Source organism: Vombatus ursinus, unplaced genomic scaffold, assembly GCF_900497805.2.
Source record: "Vombatus ursinus unplaced genomic scaffold, bare-nosed wombat genome assembly UNPS02014167.1, whole genome shotgun sequence".
NCBI classification, from domain to species: Eukaryota; Metazoa; Chordata; class Mammalia; order Diprotodontia; family Vombatidae; genus Vombatus; species Vombatus ursinus.
The window spans coordinates 1,258,681-1,279,626 of NW_020953945.1; the positions used below are offsets into that span (position 1 = coordinate 1,258,681).

The 20,946-nt window shown below is 48.5% G+C and overlaps 1 protein-coding gene across 4 annotated transcripts in view; it reads left to right on the forward strand.

The window, feature by feature from the left end:
* Positions 1-20,946, forward strand: part of GNB1L (G protein subunit beta 1 like) — a 150,085-nt gene that overhangs the window by 107,445 nt on the left and 21,694 nt on the right. For 3 of the 4 annotated variants that reach the window (XM_027859435.1, XM_027859436.1, XM_027859433.1), the window contains 2 exons: positions 68-233; positions 15,239-15,337. In XM_027859435.1, coding sequence (XP_027715236.1) covers positions 68-233; positions 15,239-15,337 — 265 coding nt within the window. The remainder of the gene's footprint in view (positions 1-67; positions 234-15,238; positions 15,338-20,946) is intronic. The other variant, XM_027859434.1, reaches the window with a different exon arrangement.

The following is a 20,946-nucleotide window of genomic DNA, read 5'->3' on the forward strand; positions in this document are numbered from 1 at the left end:
TACTATACTATACTATACTATACTATACTATACTATACTATACTATAAATATTTTTAAATTTTGCAGCCAAGGACGAGACCTAAAGCTGTGTCTGTGGGACCTTGCAGAGGGCAGAAATGCCCCAGTGGATTCCCTGTCCCTGGACAGCGTAGGCTTCTGTAAAGGATCCGTCCTCACTGAAGGGACCCAGGGATGCTGGCTCCTGGCAGTGCCTGGGAAGGACATGGATGAGGTAAGAACTCCAGACCTATGACCTTGACATGAGGGAAGCTGGACTATTTGAGTTCTTTACAGCCAGTCCCAAGGTGTGGCCCCATTTGCTGCAGAGAAAAGCCTGCTTTCCCGATGATCCCTATGCATGCAGGAGGTGCCAGTTGGAGTCAGAAGTGCTTCTCTGTTCTTCTCTGCTTAGTGCTTAGTGAATTTGTGGTCCATTGGTACCCTCAGGTCTTTTTTTTCTTTTTTTTTGCATGAACACTGCCTAGTCTCTGACAATGGTGAACACCTTTAGGAGCTAAGGAGTGAGGGTGGGGTAAGGAAGTAGATACCCAAGTAGAGGCTGCTCCGTCTAGTAAGACAGTTTTCAAAACTGCTGATGGAGCAACATCTTGGAGAAGGATGGGGACAGACAGGGCCAATAATCAGAGTCATTAAACCTAATTATGTCTGTTGTATCTCTCAAGGAATCTTGTACAGTTCTGACACATGCATGGGAGACCCATCATCGAAGGGGGAGCATTTGAGGCGTCAGTTTGCATTTTTATAATGGACAAGTGCGATGTACCGTAGGGTCTTCATCATGCAGCCAACTGTGTGATGGCGGAGAGGGGCCTGCCATGAAACCCCGCCTGGTCCCTTCTGCTCCCCCTTCAAGGCTGCCCTCAATGGGTACATGTGTTGTGTGCTTATAAAAGGTGTACATGGATGGGAAAGTCAACTACGGGTGCATAGCCTCTTTTTTAGCAGTGATAAAATTTGAGATTTTCCCCACACCTTTGGTTCTTCTCTTTTGGGCACATGAGAATAGCTCCTCAGTGTTGTCACAGTTGTGTCGTTTCCAGACGGGCATCTTCTGTCTGTTCCTGGTCTAGTCCAGCGCCGGTTCCCATCTCGATTTTCCTGTTTCCACCATTTCCACATACTTGAGAAGATGCCTGGGTCTGATTGTAGAATCCCGCTGTCCTCGGTGGTGAAAAGAAGCACATGCGCGACGCTTTGGCGGTCCTTTCTCTCTCCCTTCGCTTTGTCATCTTCCTTCCAGTTTCATCCCTAAGTGCCTTCCAGATGGCTTCGCCGAGCCTCTTTCCCCCTTTGCTTCCCCACTTCCCTGTTGCACCAGGACGGGATGGTTCATAATCCTCCCCCGTCCTTTGCCGAAGGGTTTACAGACAAGTTTCTATTACACCCTGGTGTTGCTCTTGGCTGCGTACCTCTCTGATTGGCAAGGAGACCCGGCGTTTCTTAACGAAGGAGCTTCCAGGGCCTTCTCCATCTCCTCGTTATGGCAGCTCATTTACATCGGTCACGTGACTTCCTCTTTGTTGCGATCCAGTCCATCTCATTGGGGGAGGGGGGTTATCTGGCGCTCGGCTCCTCTGGTGCTTGATTGTTTTCTGAGCATCACGGCCTCCCTGAGGTCTGCAGTCCTTGGCCTCTCTCCTTCCTCACTTTTAGAAACATCATTTTACTGACTCTTCTTTCCAGTAATCCCTCCCTTGTTGCAAAGGGGAGTTATGTAAAACAAACCAAGCTCTCAGCCTTGTCTGACAACTTCGACTTCATTCACCAGCTAGATTCCCCCAGGGGAGGGGGAGGGGCATTTTGCTGTCCTGAACATTTCCAGCCTGTTGGGGTTTTATGCCCTCCTTGCTTATGTGCACCTTTACATTAAGATCAATGAGCATGAGAACATGTATGTGTGGGTATTTATCTTACCGAGTTCTATGTGAAATTTCCCCTCCTCAGGGCCAAATGGTGGCACATTAGCTATGATGATTTTCATGGTGGCCTTTTTAAAGGTGCTTACCAGGAGCACTGCCCCCTACAAGATGACCCAGTGGCCTATGAAGTGATGGTACAATCCAACCAACTCTGCCAGCGCCTTTATTTACCTCTCCAATGAAAACCTGTGAGCCATCCTCCTTCCTTTGATGTCCAACAGGCTTTTCGAGCCCCTCCAATAGTGTGCCTCATCATTGGCACATTTGGGGTGCCAGCTGCTAAGCTTATGTTTCCAGATAGTCCCCTGAGCCCCCTCTTCTCCCACTCTGCCGCCATCCGTACTTACGTGGAAGGGGCCCGTGCATACCATCGGGCTTGGTGATTTGGGGTTTCCGAGTGACCGTAGAGAGAACAGTGACATTGGAGTAGGGGATTCAGAAGCCAGATTTCTGAGAGCAAAAGAGCGGGTGTGGGGCGAGAAAGTTCAGAGAGCGGTCAAGATTCCTGATGGATGCAGAGAAGCTTTGTATTTACGAGAAATGACTCCCTTCTTTGCCTAGAAAGGCTCTCCGTTCCAGTGTCCGTCACTTGTACCGCCGTTTGTGGAATTTAGAATGGACGTGGGTTTTCCAGCCCCCAGACAAGCCGCAGCTCTGCCTGCGGGGAGGGAGCCCATCAAATCCCATAAACTCCCCTAAGACTTCGTGATACATCACACCTCCAAAGAGGCAGGTTCTGTGAGAACTCACAGATTGGCGGCTTAGGATGAAAATGAAGACTTCAGATGTGTTTACACTTGGCTACTTCCCAAGAAGAGTAATTTTGTCTTGAAGCAGGTTCGGTTCATAAATAATGAGATAGGAACAGGCATTTATTTGTTCATGATTGCATTTAAATCACCAATTGTGAGCTGCACACATTCTTCTTGCCAATTTGCCAAAAACATCTTAAAAGCCTTATTAATGTGAAAAAGAAGAAAAAGGGCGTGCTTTGCAGGCCTGCTTCAGCCACCCATGAGCACGCGGAACCCCAGGCAAAAGCAAAATCTTTTTCCTATTAAGCAAAACCAATATAAACACATAGTGTGGAGGCTTAGGTTACAGTTGTCAGACTTTGTGAAACAGTATTTGGTTCTGAGGCTTGGTGGCCGCAGCTCCCTCCTTCCTCCCACGGCCTCCTGCCCCTCCTAAGGGAAGCATCAGTTTGACTTTGTGCTCTGACAGACGGGGCTTAGTGGCCTGGGCTCGCTGCTTCTCTGCTGTGATAAGCCGCATTTCTGATCACTCAAAGATTTCCAAAATGTTTGTCTCACAGCCCTGGGAGGTCACTATTACACGGACTTTTATCATTTACTGACTTGTACTGAGGCCCAAAGTGGGACTTGTCCTCAGTCTTACAATTCCTGGGCTGCCATGGGCCCCCTCCTCCCAGAACTGTTCCAGAGAATGAAAGGGTGCAGAGCGGTAGGGCATCCTTGGCAAACATGGCTTTTATTTTTGTTTATTTTATTTATTTTTATATTTCCTTTTTTAAAAATCAGATTCTTTTAAAATGTCTTTTGCTTTTACTTCACCATCATTTCTGAATATATCTCTGCGTGTACCCTCCACCCTACAGCCAGCCAACCCGTAGATCAAAGATTTTAAAAAGAGAAAGAAAAGTAGTTCAGTAAAACGAGTAATATTGGTAATAAGAGCTGGCATTGACAAAGCGATTTAAGATTTCCGGAGCTCTTTATAGACGTGGTCCAGAGCGACAGCCCGGCGGCTGTATCTGACGATCTATGCTGCGCTGCACCCACAGTGCCCCGCCTCTGCGGGGAGCCACGCTGGAGCAGTCTGATTCATGAGAGCGTTCCTTGTGGCGGTAGTCATTCTGTTTGCCCTCGCGGCGTCAAGCGGCGAATTGTTTTCCTGACTATTCAGCCTTTACTCTGATCGGTTCATGTCAGTTCTTCATTCTTCTCAAATGTTTCTCGAGTCTTTCTGTTTGTCGTTGTCCTCAGGGTCTTCCTGCCTCTCAGTTCTCCTCTCAGTTTTCCTAAAAGGCCAGTGTGTAATGACCACATCACCTTCTTCCTCAGTAAACCGGAGTGGCTCCCTATTACCCTGACGTCGAAGGCCCTCCCTAGTCTGACTCCAGCCTGCCTTCCCAGCCTAATATCAGATTGCTTCCCTTCACAGCTCTAAGGTTGAGCCCAAACAGACCAAGTGCCTTCAAAGTGCACATTCCTGCCCTTCCCAGACGTGGCAGGCCCTCTCTCAAGCTCAGGAGTGGCTCGCTTCTCTTGCTTCCTTTGCGTTTCCTCCTGCTCCTTGAAGAGCACTCGTCCTAGGTCTCTGTCACTCCCGGACTTCAATTTGCTACGCGTGTGTTCTGTCCCCCTCGCCCCTCCACTCTCTGCCGTCAGAGTCCTTCAGAGTTAGAGCGGGAAGGGATTTTGGAGGCCACTGGGTCCAACCCCTGTGTTCCAGAGAGCAGGAAACCAGGCTCCATAGAAATTAAATGACTTATCCAGGGTCACACAGTTTGTAAGCACCTGCACCCAGGTCTCTCTGACCAAGTCTACTATTCTAAGCTTAGAACTTAGGCCGACATTGAAGACACCAAGGCCACCCACTGCATTCTAGGCCATTGCCCACCTCCCTCCCCTCTCCACGTTGATGATGTGTCTGCAGTAGGACCAGTCATCTGCCGGGAAAGCTGTCAGCATCCAGTTCTCCTTCATCCCCAGTCAGTCACCAGGGCCTGGTGCCTCTCCTATGACAATCCCTCCGTTTCTGTCTCCTTTTATTGCCACTGCTGCCGCCTTTGCTCAGATGCTGGACCATTGCGCGTGGCTCCTGGCAGGCCCCCTGCCCTTGGTTCACATTTTCATCAATAGCGCTTGAGCAACGTCGCTTCCAAACTCAGACGCTTCCCATCAGCTCGAGAACAAAGTCCAGCCACCCTCGCCTGGCTTCTAGGCCCTGCCCCAGGTCCCTCTACCAAGAAGTGGTGATAAAGGGGATTCAGGGAACAGTGTGACTGGAGTGTACACACAGAAAGGGGAGTAGTGGGAGAGAAGGCTGGAAAGAGAGGTGGAACAAGATGGCAGAGGGCCTTGAGTGCTGGGTGAAGGCAATTCACATTACAGCGTCCTCTCAGTGGGGCTCGGGAAAAGCACTTCCTTTCCCTACCTCTACCTCTCCTGACGACACAGCCTCTTTGAACACCCTTCAGTCAGCAGTCAGTCAACAACCATTTATTAAGCACCTGCTAAGTGCTGGGGACACAAAAAAGGCAGAAGACGATGGGAAAGAGAACATGCAAACACGTGTGCAGACACAACCAATACAGGACGAATTAGAGAGAGTCAGCAAGAGAGGGACGGAGCCGGCATGAAAAGAGCAGGCGAGGCTTCGTGCAGCAGGCAGGGACTGACCTGGACTTGGAGGAAGTGGAGGGAGGAGGAGGGAGGGTGTTCCAGGGATGGGGAATGGCCGGTGAAGGGGCCTGGAGTCCGGCTCTGGAGGAGGAGCCAGGCGCCATGTTGCTGGATGACAGGACGTCAGAGCAGAGCGCAAGGAGGCAAGAAGAGCCAGGAAGCTCCCCAGGGGCCAAGTCGGGAAGGGCTCAGCGGGGCCAATAGAGGGTTTTCGTTTGGTGCGGGAGGGTCGAGGGAGCCCCTGGAGCTCACACCTGCACTCTAGGAAGGTTACTTTGACGGCGGAGGGGAGGATGGACGGGGGTGGGGAGAGACTGGAGACCAAGCAGGCATGAGGTGATGAGGAGAGAAGGGGCGTGTGCGAGAAGGCAGAATCTCCAGGACTGAGCGCCTGATTGAATCCATGAGCAGCAAAAGAGCTTGTGAGATGTCAAGAATGAGAATGAGCCCTGGGATTAACTGAGGAAGGTGGTGATGCCTTCCACAGTAACAGGGACGTTGGGGGAAAGATGATCTACGATACGTCTAGTAGGCACCTAGAGCTGCAAGGCTGCAGTCAGGAGAGGGGTTCCAGCTGCCCTTTCCCTCCCCCCCAGACCCACTGGTCCAGGTGGGCAGCTGGAATATTCCATGCTCCCCATCGCCGCCTCTCTCAACCTCCGTCACTCCCCCTCTGGGTTCTCTCAGTCTGTATCTCCACCCGGTCAGAGTTCTCGTAGCTGTTGTCCACAGACCTCCAGACCATACCCTTCATCCCTCCGTGAGACCAGTGCCCAGCTCGGTCTTTCTTTCCTCCCTGGCGTTTACCCTCAAACTACAGGACTTCAATATGCCTTTGCATATTGCCTCAAACACCCCACCTCCCAGCTCCTCAGCTTCCTCATTTCCCATGACCTCCCTCTCCCCACCTCAGCTGCTCACAGACTGGTCGTGTTTGTGGCCTTGCCATCATGCGCCAGCACACCACTTCCATGTCATGACCCTGACTTCCCTTCCTGATCACCGTCTGTTGTCATTCTGCCTTTCCCTCCCGCTTGCAACCACAAGCCTCGTTCTTCATCCTCTCCTTGACCTCCGGCCTCTTCCCCATCTGACCCCTTGGTGAAACAGCCAGCTCTACACTGGCCTCTTTTTTCAGGCTCCTCGCCCCTTTATCCTGCTGCCGCTTGTGTCTTGCCAGCCTTGGTCTTGGATCACTCCCACCATCCGCTGTCTGTACCTGCTCACGTGCTGCCGAACAGAGCGGAGAAAACCCCAAAGTATTCACCAGAAGTTGGCGCTCACTCTTTGTCAGCTGGCTACCTCCCTCCTGCATGCAAACGTGCTTCAGGCTCCCCTGTCTCCGAAAACCTTCACTCTGTCTATCCATTCCGGCATCTCTCCTCCTTCTGTGACTGACGTTCTTGAAAAGGCCATTCACATCTGATACTACTTCTTTCTCTCCTGTCATCCTCATCTTAACTCTACAAACTGGCTTCCAACCCCACCGTTCAACTGAAACCGCTCTTGCAAAAGTTACCAATGATCTCTTTTTAAAAAAAAAAATGTTTTATTTTTCCCCCAATTACATGTAAAAACAATTTTGAACATGCATTTTTTAAAATTTTGAGTTCCAGAATCTCTCCCTCCTTTCCCCCCTTCCTGAGACAATAAGCAATTTGATATGTTATTTATGTGCAATCATGCAAAACATATTTCCATATTACTCATGTTATGAAAGAAAACAGCGTCCCCCCCATAAAAAAACCACAAAAAAATCAAGTGAAAAATAGTCTGCTTTGATCTGCACTCAGAATCCATCAGTTCTTTCTCCAGAGATAGCATTTTTTTCATCACGATTCCTTTGAAATTGTCTTGGATCATTGTATTGCTGAGAATAGCTAAATTATTCACAGTTGATCATAGTACAATATTGCTATTACTGTTTACAGTGTTCTCATGGTTCTGCTCACTTCACGCTGCATCAGTTCACGTTAAGTCTTTCCAGGTTCCTTTGAAATCAGCCTGGTCTTTATTTCTTACAGCACAATAGTATTCCATCACAATCATAGACCACAGCTTGTTCAACCATTCCCCGATTGATGGACATCCCCTCGATTTCCAATTCTTTGCCACCACAAAAAGAGCTGCTATAAATATTTTTGTGCAAATAGGTCCTTCCCTCCCCCCTCCTTTTTTAAAAATCCCTTTGGGATACAGACCTAGTAGTGCTGTTGCTGGACCAGGAGATATGTACAGTGTTATAGCCCTTTAGACATAGTTCCACTTTGCTCTCCAGAGTGGTTGGATCACTGCAAAACTCCACCAACAGTGCATTAGTGTCCCAATTTTTCCACATTCCCTCCAACATTTGTCACTTTCCTTTTCTGTCACATTACCTAATCTGATGGGTGTGAGGTGGTACCTCAGGGTTGTCTTAATTTGCATTATTTCTCTAATCAGTAGTGATGTAGAGCATTTTTTCATATAATTATAGCTTTGATTTCTTCTTCTGAAAACTGCCTGTTCATATCCTTTGATCATTTATCAATTGGGGAATGACTTGCATTCTTATAAATTTGCCTTAGTTCTTTATATATGTGAGAAATGAGGCCTTTATCAGGGACACTGGCTATAAAAAGTTTTTTTCCAGCTTCCTGCTTCCCTTCTAATCTTGGTTGCATTGGCTTTGTTTGTGTAAAGCCTTTTTAATTTAATAGAATCAAAATTAACCATTTTACATCTTGTAATGCTCTCGATCTCTTGTTTGGCCATCAGTTCTTCCCTTCTCCGTAGATCTGAAAGATAAACTATTCCTTGCTCTCCTAACTTGTTGATGGTGTCATCCTTTGTGGCTAAATCATGTACCCATTTTGACCTCATCTTGATATACAGTGTAAGGTGTTGGTCTGTACCTACCTACTTTGCACCATACTCTTCAAGTTTTCCCAGCAATTTTTGTCAAATAGCGAGTTCTTGTCCCAAAAGCTGGGGTCTTTGGGTTTATTAAGCACTAGATTATTATCATCATTTACTACTATTTATTGTGTACCTAATGTATTCCACTGATCTCCCACTCTGTTTCTTAGCCAGTATCAGATTGTTTTGATGATTACAGCTTTGTAATACAGTTTGAAATCTGTTACGGCTAGGCCACCTTCCTTCACATTTTTTTTTCATTAATTCCTGTGCTATTCTTAATTTTTTTGTCCTTCTAGATGTATTTATTATGTTTTCTATCTCTATAAGATAATTTTGGTAGTTTCATATGGCACTGAATAAACAAATTAATTTAGACAGAATTGTCATTTTTATTATATTGACTCAACCTACTCGTGAGCAACTGATATTTTCCCAGTTGTTTAGATCTAACTTTATTTGTTTGAAAAGCATTTTGTAAGTGTGTTCATATGATTCCTGGCTTTGTCTTGGCAGGTAGAGTCCCAGGTATTTTTTATTGTCTAGTTTTTTAAAAATGGATTTTCTCTGTTTCTTGATGCTGGACTTTGTAGGTGATATGTAGAAATACTGATGATTCATGTGGGTTTATTTTATATCCTGCAACTTTTGCTAAAGTTGTTAATTATTTCAACTAGTTTTTTAGTTGATTCTCTAGGGTTCTCTAAGTCTACCATCTTATCAGCTGCAAAATGTGATGACTTTGTTTCCTATTCTTCTTCCTCCGATTTCTTTTTCTTCTCTTATCAGTGATCTCTTAACTGTCGAATCCGATGGCCTTTTCTCAGTCTTCATTCTCCCCGACCTCTCTACAGCCTTTGACCCTATTGGCCACTCTCTCTCGTCCTTGGTACTCTCTTCTCTCTCGGCTCTCCTGGCTCTCCTCCTCCCTCTCTGACCTCTCCTTCTCTGTCTCCTTTGCTGGATCCTCCTCCAGGTTCACTGTAGGTATCCCTCAGGGCTCTGTCCTGGGCCGACTTCTCCCTCTACACCATTTCAATTGGTGGTCTCAGTCCATAGATTCAGCTACCATCTCTATGCTGATACTTCTCAGATTTACTTATCCAGCCCTAACCTCTCTCCTGACCTCCATATTGGCATCTCCAGCTGCCTATTGCTGATCTCAAACTGAATGTCAACATGTCCAAAACCCAACTCACTATCTTTTCCCCCCAACACTCCCCTTTGGAACTTTTATGTTACTGTTGAGGGTCCCACCAGCTTTCCAGTCCCCCAGGCTTGCAGCCTAGGTGCTGTCCTCACCTCCTCACTCTCTCCCTCCATATCCCATCTGTTGCCAAGACCTGTCTCTCAAATACCCCCCTTCTGCCCTCTGACATTGCCCTTACTCTGGTGCAGATCCTCATCACCCCACATCTGCACTGTTGCCCCCTGCTGGGGGCAGGGGTCTGCCTGCCTCAAGTCTCTCCCTACTCCACCCCATCCTGAAGCGAAGGTCCAGTCATGTCATACCTTCCTTGCCCCCTCTCCCATCAACTCCAGTGCTCCTCTGTCACCTCCAAGATCAAATATAAAATCATTTGTTGAGTTCAAAACCCTTCACAGCTTTGCTCCTTCTTACCTTTCTGACCTTCTTACACCGAGCCCCCATGTAGACATTGGCCTATTGGCTGTTCCTCGTACAAAATCTCCCCATCTCTCTATCTCCCAACTCTGGGCATGTTCACTGACTGTCCCCCACACCTAGAATTTTCTCTGTTCTCGTGTTCGTCTCCTGACCTCCCAGGCTTCCTTCACATCCCACTTAAAATCTCACTTTCTACAAGAAGCCTTTGCTGACTGCCCTCAATTCTGGTGCCTCCCCCTGCCGATTATTTGTTTTGTATGTCTTGTTAGCAAGTAGCAGATCTCATCCTAAATCTCCGACCTGTTTAAATATACCGTAATATTCTGCATATAGGCCGCCACAAATATAAATCAGATACAAAGTACTTTGGAGGGAGAAAACCTTGGTACATCATCGTGGCAGAGAGAGGGATGAGGAGCTACCGGAAAAGTGTCATTCAGAAGGTCATGCTTAAGCTGAGTTTTGAAAGAAACTTGGGGTTCCAAGAGGTAGACATGCGAAGGGTCAGCATTCCAGGCATGACTGGCAGCTACTCCCAAGGCACAGAGACAGAAGATGGAGTGGCCTGTGGGAGGAAGAGCCGAGGCTAGTTTGACTGGACCATGGAATATGTGAAGGGGGGGTAATGTGTCATGTGTCTGAGAAGGCGATGGAGGGCCAAGCTGTGAAGAGCTTTAAATGCCAGAGAGCAGTTTACATTTGATCCGGGAGGTGATAGGGAGGCTCTGGACTTCACTGAGTAGGAGATGCCTTGAGTAGAACTGTGCTTTGGGAAGACCATTTTGGCAGCTATGCGGAGGATGGATTGGAGTGGGTAGAGACTTGAGGCGGCAAGGTCAACTAGGAAGCCAGAGGGGATGAGACCCCGAACTGAGGCAGCGGTTGTGTGAGTACAGAGAAGGAGAACGTAAGAGACGTGTTATGGAAAGAAAAACCAATTTGACGACTGATTGGTGTGTGGCAGGTGATGGTGAAGAGCTGAGGATGGCAGAGGTTACAGGTCTGACTTACTGTGAAGATGGTGGTACCTTGGACAGAAATTGGGATGTTCAGAAGAAGAGAGAATTTGGGGGGAAACATCTTGGGTTGTTTTGGACATGTGTCTACACAACATGCAGTTCAGTGTCCAATGGGCCGTCACTGATTTGTGACTGGAGCTCGGGAGAGGTTTGGGCAGGGAGCATAGATCGTCTGCACAGAGATGATCATGGAACCCGAGGGAAGCGGTGGGGTTAGTAAGAGGAGAGAGAGGGCGTGTGAAGGGAGAGGGGAACAGAGGCCAGAGCGTCAGGACGCTGCTGTCATTAAAGGGCGAGAGGGGAATGCAGGAGGCGAGGAGGCAAGGGGAAGACGGGGAGGAGGAGAACCCAGACAGAGAGGCCGGGCAGCACAGCTGAATGAGGACCAGGGAGCCCTGAGCACTGGGGAAAGGCTGTTGGACTTAGCATTTCGGGCAAGACTGGTGGTTGATCAATTTAGAGAGGACGGTTTGGAAGCCAGACCACAAAGGCTCAAGAAGGGAGTGAGAAGGCAGTCGCAGCAACGTTTCAGAGTTTGGCTGTGAAAAGGAAAAGAGCTATAGGGTAGCTTGAAGGGTCTAGTGAGGGTTATCGAGAGGTTGGGGGAGACTTGGACATGTTTGTAGGTGACAGGGAAGGAACCATGAACAGGGAGAGACTGAAGAGTAGAGAGAGAAGATGAGAGTGGGGGCAGACAAGGGGGCGCAGTAAAGGATACATGGGCGGGGCTTCCTAACCCCAGGGTCGTGAACTATTTTTTTTTAATAACTGCAATTCAATAGAATTGATTTCCTTTGCAATTCCTTGCATTTCACTTCATGCATTTAAAAACATTCCACGATGGGGTCCGTAGGCTGCCACAGCGGTCTGGATCGGGTGACAGATTTGGGCAGTGTGAACCTCAGAAGGGGAGAGGGGCGTGTTGCAGAGTGATAGCGGCAGAGTTTGGAATGCGAGGCTGTCCTGGAGAGTAGAGCCCGGGCTTGTTCGGCTTGGCCCCAGAGGGCAGAACCGGGAGCAGTGGGAAGAAGCTGCCAAGAGGCCCATTCAGGCTCCTAACAGGAGGAGCCGTCCCAGAGTGCAAGGGGCTGCCTCGGGAGGGGGCGGCTTCCTCCCCTTTGGGGTCTTCACGCATGGGCTGGACTCGATGGTCACTAGGGCCCTCTCCGACTCTCACATTCTGTGATCCTGTAGATATCCCGACTCAGCCTCCAGAGCCAGCGCGTTAAAGGATGTTAGACGTGTAATCCCAGTGTGTCTCATGTCTGTGTACACATGCACAAAAGGTACGCTGAAAAATAGCCTAAACTCGGGTTTTATAGCAGCCAGGTTTGAGGAGGAAGGGGAAGCCGTAGACTTAAAACAATAGGGTCATGTTGGTACTAATATTCCTTTAGTTCTTCAAGATAACTGAGGTGTCCTCAGTGGGGGCAGGCCCTCCATTGCTACGGGTAGCAACCCTCCACGTCTTTAGGAGTTGCTGTAGCCAGCCTAGTGAACAGCGTCTCCATACAAGGCTGGTCCTCATGACAGGCACCCAAACCATTTCCAAGCCAATAGTTGAAGCCTTTCCAGTTTCTTAGGACCTGCCAGAGCCTGTATATTCTGGCATATGCTTTAAGAACCATGGGTCACACCAAAATAGTGGATACATGACTTAAATATAAAGGGTTTCATCATAAGCAAATTAGAGGAGCAAGGAGGAAATTATGTTTCAGATCTATGGATAGGGAAACAGTTCATGACCAAACAAGGGATAGAGAAGATCACACAAGATAAAATCGACAATTTTGATTATCTAAAATTTTTAAAGTTTTGTGCAGATAAAACCAGTGCAGCTAAAACTGGAAGGGGAACGGGTAACTGGGAAAAAAATCTTTGCAGCAAGTTTCTCTAATAGGGATCTTATTTCTAAGACACATTAAGAAAAAACTAATTCAGATTTATAAGAAAAAGAGCTATTTCCCAACAGATAAATTGTCAAAAAATATGACCAGGCAATCTTCTAAGGAAGAAATTCAAGCTCTCTATAGCCATGTAAAAGCAATAATAGTAGTAGCAGCAGCAGCTAACATTTATATAATACCTACTATGCACCAGGTACTGTGTTAAGCACTTTACAATTATCACATTTAATCCTTACAACAACCCTGAGAGGTAGGTGCTATTATTATCATCCCCATTTTACAGAGGAGGAAACAGAAAAACAGAGGTTCCGTGACTGTTTGCATAGCCAGGAAGTGTCTGAGGTCAGATTGGAACTCAGGTCTTCCTGACTCTACATCCAGTGCTCTAATCACTTTGCCTCCTAGCTTGCCCTGGAGGGAAAATGCCTCAGATCACTAATAATTAGAGAAATGCTAGTTAATGCACTTTTGAGTTTCTACTTCACACCCATTAGATGGCAAAGTTGACAAAAAAGGAAAGTGACAAATGCTAGAGGGGCTGTAGGAAAACAGGTACACTTATGCATTGGTGGTGGATCTGTGAACTGGTCCAGCCATTCTGGAAAGCAGATTGGAACCATGCCCAGTAGGCTCCTACACTGTGCATCCTCAATGATATCACTCCTAGAGATAGAAAGAGGAAAAGGACCCACATGGACAAGAAGGTTTGTAGCACCTCTTGTTGTGGTGACAAAAAACTCGTACCCTTAAGAAGGTCCCGCTCAGCTGGGAAAGGACAACCAAATGGAAGTAGATAAATGTGATGGAGGTCTTGTAGCAAAGGAGATGACAGAAGGAATGGTTTCAGATAAACCTCAGAAGACTTGTATGAACAGATGCAAAGCAAGATGTGAGACCACGTCTGTAGTCCTGTGTTCTTTGAGTGCCACGTTTTAAGAAAGACCGAGAGAGTCCAGACTCAGGGCTGGAAGGGACTGAGACATCAGCTAGTCTGGCCCTTCCATTTTATAGAGGAAGAGACTGAGGCCCAGAGAGGTGAAGGCAGGATGGGCAGGAGTTGAACCCAAGTTCTCTGATTCTGCCTCCATGGTTCTTTCTGGTGTTTATCAAGAGGCAGCCTCAAGTAATGAGCATTTATGGGGCGCTTTAGGGTTTGCAAAGCACTTTACAAATATTAACTCATTTTTTCCTTCACAACCACCCTAGAAAGTAAGTGCTATTATCATCTTCTCCATTTTACAGGTGAGGAAACTGAGTCAGACAGAGGTGAAGGGTCATCCAGATAGTTTCTGAGTTTCTGAGGCCAGATTGATCTCAGGTCTTCATCTAGGGAAGGGTAATCAGAATGGTGGAAGACCTCGAGTTGATGCCGTTTGAGGATTCGTTGGCGAAGCCCGGTGGAGGTCTGATGGCATTCCCGTAGTATTTGACCAGCTGTTGTAGAGAAAGGAAAGGGAGGTGGCTTGGGCTGCTTGACCCCACGGGGCAGAAGCAGAAGCAGTGGGCAGATGGTGGCCAGTCTAGGCTGGACACGAAGAAAGTGCAGAGGGGCAGTCTCTGGTTCCCCTTCCCCAAGACTCCAGCCAAGACTGCCCGGCCACTTTAGGGGCATGTGTGGAGGGGACCGACGCTGGCCCAGTTCCAGGTTGTATTAGGTCCCTTCCAAGTCCAAGATCCAGGGCTTCAGGCTAGCTAGCGAGTTAACCAACCGGCTACATACAGTCAGAATTGAATACTGTGTGTATGTATACACATATACGCACACACACACATACTTAACTGGGTTTGTTTTTTAAAAAACAACAACTTATTTTCATTAAAAAATGCATAACTGAGGGAAGGAAAGTTCACTCCATTAATCTTACCGATGAGAAGCCTCATTATTTGAACCAGAAAGTCCTAATCCAGGCATGTGGTACCAGCTCAGCCGAGCCGTAGGCGGAATGACGAGGATTCTGGCCTTGCAGATGGCACTGAACCAGCCTTCCCTTCTTACCAGCACCTCCCCGTTTTCCCACCCATCACTGGGTGAAGAGGCCATCCATCTGTGTTGTAGCGCCCCAAAGGCAGTCAGCTGGACGCTGGGGAGGGAGAGCCAGAGTCCTGGCCTGTCCAGAAACTGATGAAGACCTGAGCGAGTGAGACGTGCCTGGGTGCTCACAGAGGCTGGTGCAGTGCCCAGGCGTAAGGCCTGGCCAATGACAGTGACTTGTGGGCCACTTCCAAAGCAGTGCCCGAGTTATGCGAGGCCCCGAGAGCCTAGCTAGGCCTAATTAAAAGACTCACTTCCAGGCTTCCTTTCCAGTGAATAAAAAGGAGCCTGAACCAACATTTGCTAATAACCTGAAAAAGTCTTATTTGTACAGCAAAGACGGTGACTTGGAGCCGGCCCAAATCAGCTTGTTTTCTCACTGTCAGGTTCAGGTTTTGGACATGCCGTCCAAGACGTCAGTCTGTACCTTGAAGCCAGAGGCCGGTGCCAAAGTGGGCATGCCCATGTGCCTGGAGCTGTGGAAGGTAAGAAACACAACCGCACTCACTCATTGTGAAACCCTTGCCTCTGAGTCAGTCCTGGGCCGAGGCTGGGCGGAGCCGGGCTCCGTTCGGGCCTTGATTCGTTAGCAAGCCCACCGAGCCGTCGTCCCCTTCAGAGAACATGCGCCCAACGCCTCAGCCAGATCCCCTTCAGATCCCCGGGGTCACCCCCTTCCCTCTATTGGAAGGCACATGATGTATCGTAAACAACTGGGGAGGTTCTGTAGACCCGGGCTGGGTGGGGACTTGCTTTGCTTTGGCCGTCAACAAAGGATCCCAAGCCAAGCCATCAGTCAATGGGCTGGGGCTCCAGAGGGCACCTTTTGGTGGGGTGGTTACCAGCTCTCCAGCCATCCGGGGCTCCTGCCACCTTAGTTAGCTCCCTTAGGCCTTGAGTCAGGATGGACTGTGGGCTGGGAGGAAGGGTCATCCGCACGTGGACGTGAACACCTCTTTTCAGTTGAAAAGTGCTGAGTGATTGCTGAGAATGTCAGCCTCTTGGTTTTTTGAGGATGAATTTTTGTTGCTTTGCTCTGGTCCTGGAGCACAGGGCTGACGCATCGGTCTTCCCTGCAGATCCGCTTGGGCCTTCTGGTTAGTTTACTGTCTTCAGTCTCAGTGCTGCTCACGCTCTGCTGAGCTCAGTGATGAGGAGGGCGCTCTTCTCTCTTATCCTGACAACCATAGCTCACGTCACATCTTCTCCTCACACCCACATTGTTAAAGGTGGGCAGAGGTGGCCCAGAACCTCCGAAGGCACGCACTCCCTTCACTCCATCACTAAGAAGTGGCCATCCACCTTCTCCTTACGCCCCCTCAGTTACAGGGTGCCCACTACCATGCCAGCTAGTCTGTGCCGCGTGGGATGGCTTCCATTCTTTCTGAAGTTCCTCTTTATTTCGAGATGAATTCTGTCCTCCCAGAGTCTCTCCTCCACACAGCCACCCCCAGCATTTCAAGACGAGTCCCCGCCCGTCTCTTCCTTTACAAGTGAAACGTCTTTAGCCGATGCCAACGAGGCGCTGGTCTGCGTTTTCCTCGTGTCTCCTCCCTCGTGGCCCCCGGAGCCCGGGCTCGTCCTGCCAGTGGCCGTGGTCAGCAGGGCGGTGTCCTCCTCCCCTCAGTGCAGCTGAAGCTCAGGCCAGTCAGGTCGCCGACAGTCACATCACATTCTGGAGTCCTGTGGAGCTCCTGGTCAGGTCTCCCCACTCTCTTTAGGGTCCTCCTCCCCAAGTGTGATCCCATTAGTGTCCCTCTGTCGTTCAAGCCTGTCAAAGCTTGGATCGCAGCTCTGCCGTCGATCCAGAGAATTGGCTGTCTTGGTGTCTGCCTTCAGCCAAGTCTTCAGTGCTAATAGAGTATAAAGTGGGGCCAAGGAGAGAAACAGCCCTGTGGCATCTCACTAGAGACCTCTCTCCGTGTTGATGAATCCATCATTCAGCTTTGCAGTATGATCGTTCAGCTGCTTCTGAAGCCACAGAGCTGTACCAGCATGCAACCCAGGTCTTTCCATCTCCACTGCCGAAATGTCATGGGATTGCCTTGGGCCGAATGGCAGAAACACCTCATGGGAACAGGGCAAGGCCAAGGCCTAGGACTCCACAACCGGTATCTCACGTATAGACCTAATGCTCTGCTCTGACCATCCTCCCAGCCCGGAACTGGCCCTGGATTCCTCTCCCCTCCCCGTCCTCCAGCCCTGCTCCTGAGCTGGGGAAGCCTGGGCAGTTGGCCGACTCCTCTTATCCAACCTCGGCCGAGCTCGCGCAGACAGCCTGCACCTTCCCTGTTTGACTCCCCAGAGAAGCCATTCCAGACCTTGACTTCCCTCCACAGACCCCTCACCACTTCCCCTTCCCTGGCTGAAGGCCTAGCCTCTGACTTTACTGAGAATGTTAAGGCCACTTAATGAACAGGAGCTCTCTTCTCCCGTCCTCTTTACCTCAGAATCCTTTGGCATTCTCTCCCACTCTCGCCTCCTTTCCTGCAGTCTCTGGTGAATAGGACACCCTTCTCCTTGCCAAGGCCAACCCCTCTACTTGTCCCCTTGGCCCCATCCTCATCTTCTCAGTCATTTCTTCTTCTCCCCCTCCCCCTCCTCCTTCTCTCCTTCTTCCTCTTCTCCTCCTCCTCATTCCTCCCCCCCCTCTCTTTCTCTCTCTCATCTTCCAGCATTTCCCTCATTTCTCCTGCTGCCTTCAAAAATGGCCATACCTCCCCCATTCTTAAAAAACCCTCACTCGGTTCTACTACCGTCACCTCATCCCATTGTATCCTGTATCTTTCCTCCCTTTTTCAGCCAGATTCCTTGATAAAGCTGTCTACACTAGGTATGTGCACTTCCTTTTCTGTCACCAGCCCCTTTACCCTTTGCAGTAGAACCCTAGGGCGTGAGCTGAGTTAGTGGGTCCCCAAGGGTCAGGACCAGGGCCAGTGTCTGTGCCTGGGTAGATTTCACAATGGCCTCCATGGGGAAACCCTCCAAAGCAAGGGCTTTCTTTGCCCTGCTCATGGGCAGGAGAGCCCAGGCTGCCTTTCTGTACGGTCCATTGAGGAGTGTGACCACCTCAGCTGGGTTAGGGATTGTTACTCCCCCCACCCCAGTCTAAGGGGTAGAAGAGGGTGCTAAGAATATTAAAAACCCGGGACCCCTTGTCTTCGGTCCCTGTGGGGGGTGTATCTGGGCAGCCAGCTCCTCCTTTTGCCCCACTTCTGCCAAAGAACTGTGTACCCTGCGCTGGCCGGGCTGGCTCATCCTCCTGCATTTTCCCATCACTTCACCTCTGGAAAAGAATCGACCGAAGAATGCTGTTATCTCTGTTCATTCCCACCTCTGACCAGTTCTGGTGTGGCAAAGCAAATCACACGGGGCGCCGGTACTAAGAATGTACGGATGATCGTTCGCCTGCTCCTTTCTGCTGTTCCACTGTAGAGGACCCCAGCAGAAACCTGGGGCAGCCAGGCAGAGGCCCGAGCATCTCCATCACCGTGGTGGGGATCATCGTCTCCTAACCCGGGTTAGTGGAGTTTGTCAGCAGGCATCCAGATGAGGACCCGGTGGGAAGGAGGCTGTCATCAGGAACCAGACAGATCGGCTCCTCTTGGGCTTAACAAGGAAAAGGAATGGGTTTGCACGTGGATGGAGAATGTCCTCCTCTTGGCAAAATGCAGACCCGCCAACTGTGCTCCAGGACTCTCTGCCTCTTTCCAGAAGGGATTCCACCTTCTGGAACAAAGGTGCCTCTTCATGGGTCTTTCCCCCTCTGCCATCCCTATGGTCCCTGAGCCATGAACGTTAGCACTGCCACTGTGGACGGGCAGGAATGGTGCCTGATGGGACTTGGTCACACTTTTTCTCCCTCTGAAGGACTCCCACCGAGAATAAAGCAGTTCTTGGTGTCACTGCTTTGGAAAGGAGCCCCAGTAGAGGAAGCTGGGCTGATGGAGGTTGTGGCTTTCAGGGTGCCCTTTCCCTTCAAGAATTAAAAACCTGGCATCAGCAGCCTTGTGACTGAAAAGAATGTGTCATTGATCTCGATGTCTCAAAGCCAGCCCTGAGTGATGGTGAGAAAGAAATTCTGTCCCCCACAAGTGTGAGTATGTGTGTGTGTGTGTATGTGTGTGTCTGTGTGTCTGTGTGTATGTAGGCTCAGGATGCAGGCTGCTGGGAGTCTCACCTCCTCGGGGGCAACATTTCCATGACTTGAAGTTTTCTCATTCATATTCACCCCCAGGGAAAGTTGTAAATTGCATGAGCAGGTAAAAATTCAACCAGAACTGTGTGGAAAATGGATCTGCATAGTTAAGGGGAGCTGACTTAGCTGACAGAAGGACTGGGCCAGAGGAGAGAAGCTGGCCCAAAAGCGTCCCCTCGTCTGAAAAAGTGACCTGCTACTAAGACCCCCAGACGGTGGTGCTGTGGATCTCGTGAAGTCTTTTCCATCTCGAGAACCAGGCTCTCTTCAGCATGGTCCACTAGAGAAGGTACGGGGATCATGTCTTTCTCTATAAAGCTCAGCTACCAAAATTAAGTTGATTGAGAAGAAAACTACTGAATCATTCTCAAAATAGTGTTGACTTACAGTTTCAGTGGACCTAAACCTCCAGGTTTTGAAAAAAAGGTGGAGAAATAAGACTTACCTGGTCAGAAAGTATGAGCTACAAAAATAACTTAGAAAAACTAAAGACCGACAAAGGGTATGAACAGACAGTTCTCAGATGAAGAAATTAAAGCCATCTGTAGTCATATGAAAAAATATTCTCAATCACTACTGATTAGAGAAATGCAAATCACAACAACTCTGAGGGACCACCTCACACCTGTCAGACTGGCCAATGTGACAAAACAGGAAAATGATAAATGTTGGAGAAGATGTGGGAAAATTGGAACACTAATGCATTGTTGGTGGAGTTGTGAACTGATCCAACTATTTTGAAGAGCAATTTGGAACTATGCCCAAAGGGCTATAAAAATGGGCATACCCTTTGACCCAGCAATAGCATTTCTAGGGCTATATCCCAAAGAGCTCACACAAACGAGAAAAGGACCCACATGTACAATTATTCATAGCAGCTCTTTTTGGGGTGGCAAAGAATTGGAAATTGAGAGGATGCCCATCAATTGGGGAATGGCTGAGCAAGTTGTGGTATATGAATGTAATGGAATACTATTGTGCTATAAGACATGATGAACAGGCCGACTTTAAAAAAACCTGGAAAGACTTGTATGGTCTGATGCTGAGTGAAGTGAGCAGAACCAAGAGAATGTTGTACATGATAACAGCCACATTGTGTGATGACTAATATTAATAAACTTAACTCTTCCTGGCAATACAAGGATCTAAGACATCTCCAGAGGCCTCGTGATGGAAAATGCTATCCACACCCAAAGAAAGAACTGTGGAAGTTGAATTGCTATTTTTTTTCTCTTCTGTTGAGTTGTGTTTCCTCTTTCTGATAGTTCCTCCTATAGATTTTAATTTCTACTTACAACATCACTAATGTGAAAATATGTTTAATATGAATGTAAATGTATAGCCTATATCAGTTGTGCGCTGTCTTAGGGAGGGTGGTGGGGAGGAAGGGGGAGAAAAATTTTAAACTCAAAAGCATATGGAAGTGATTATTGATGAATCAAAATAAATTAATAAAAAAAAAAAGAAAAAGAAAAACTAAAGACCGAGAGGAGACTGTGTAGGATTCAGTATTCAAGGAAATTAGCAGCCATTCCTAAAATCACAGGATCTGAATGCCAGAAATGGAAGGACCTCAGAGGCTGCCTAGCTGTTTCATGGAGTGAGTGACTTCACCTGCTGGAAGAGTTTCTCCTTCAAGAAGCTGGTTTGCTAGATGCAAGGAAAACCAGGGTACCTTAGGACTCCAGCTGCAAAGTGACAAATGAGGTGCTGAGACACATCTAATTTGGCACAGATACTGGCCTGGGTAGGCCAGCAAAGAGCTGGATTATGCCGTCAAAGGAGGCCTTGATTTGAAGAGTTTTCCTTCAAAGAAACTAGCTGTAACGTATTTATATTTTTTACACGTATATGTAAAGGCCCACTGTGTCCAAGTCTCTGAAGGAAGGATTTAGG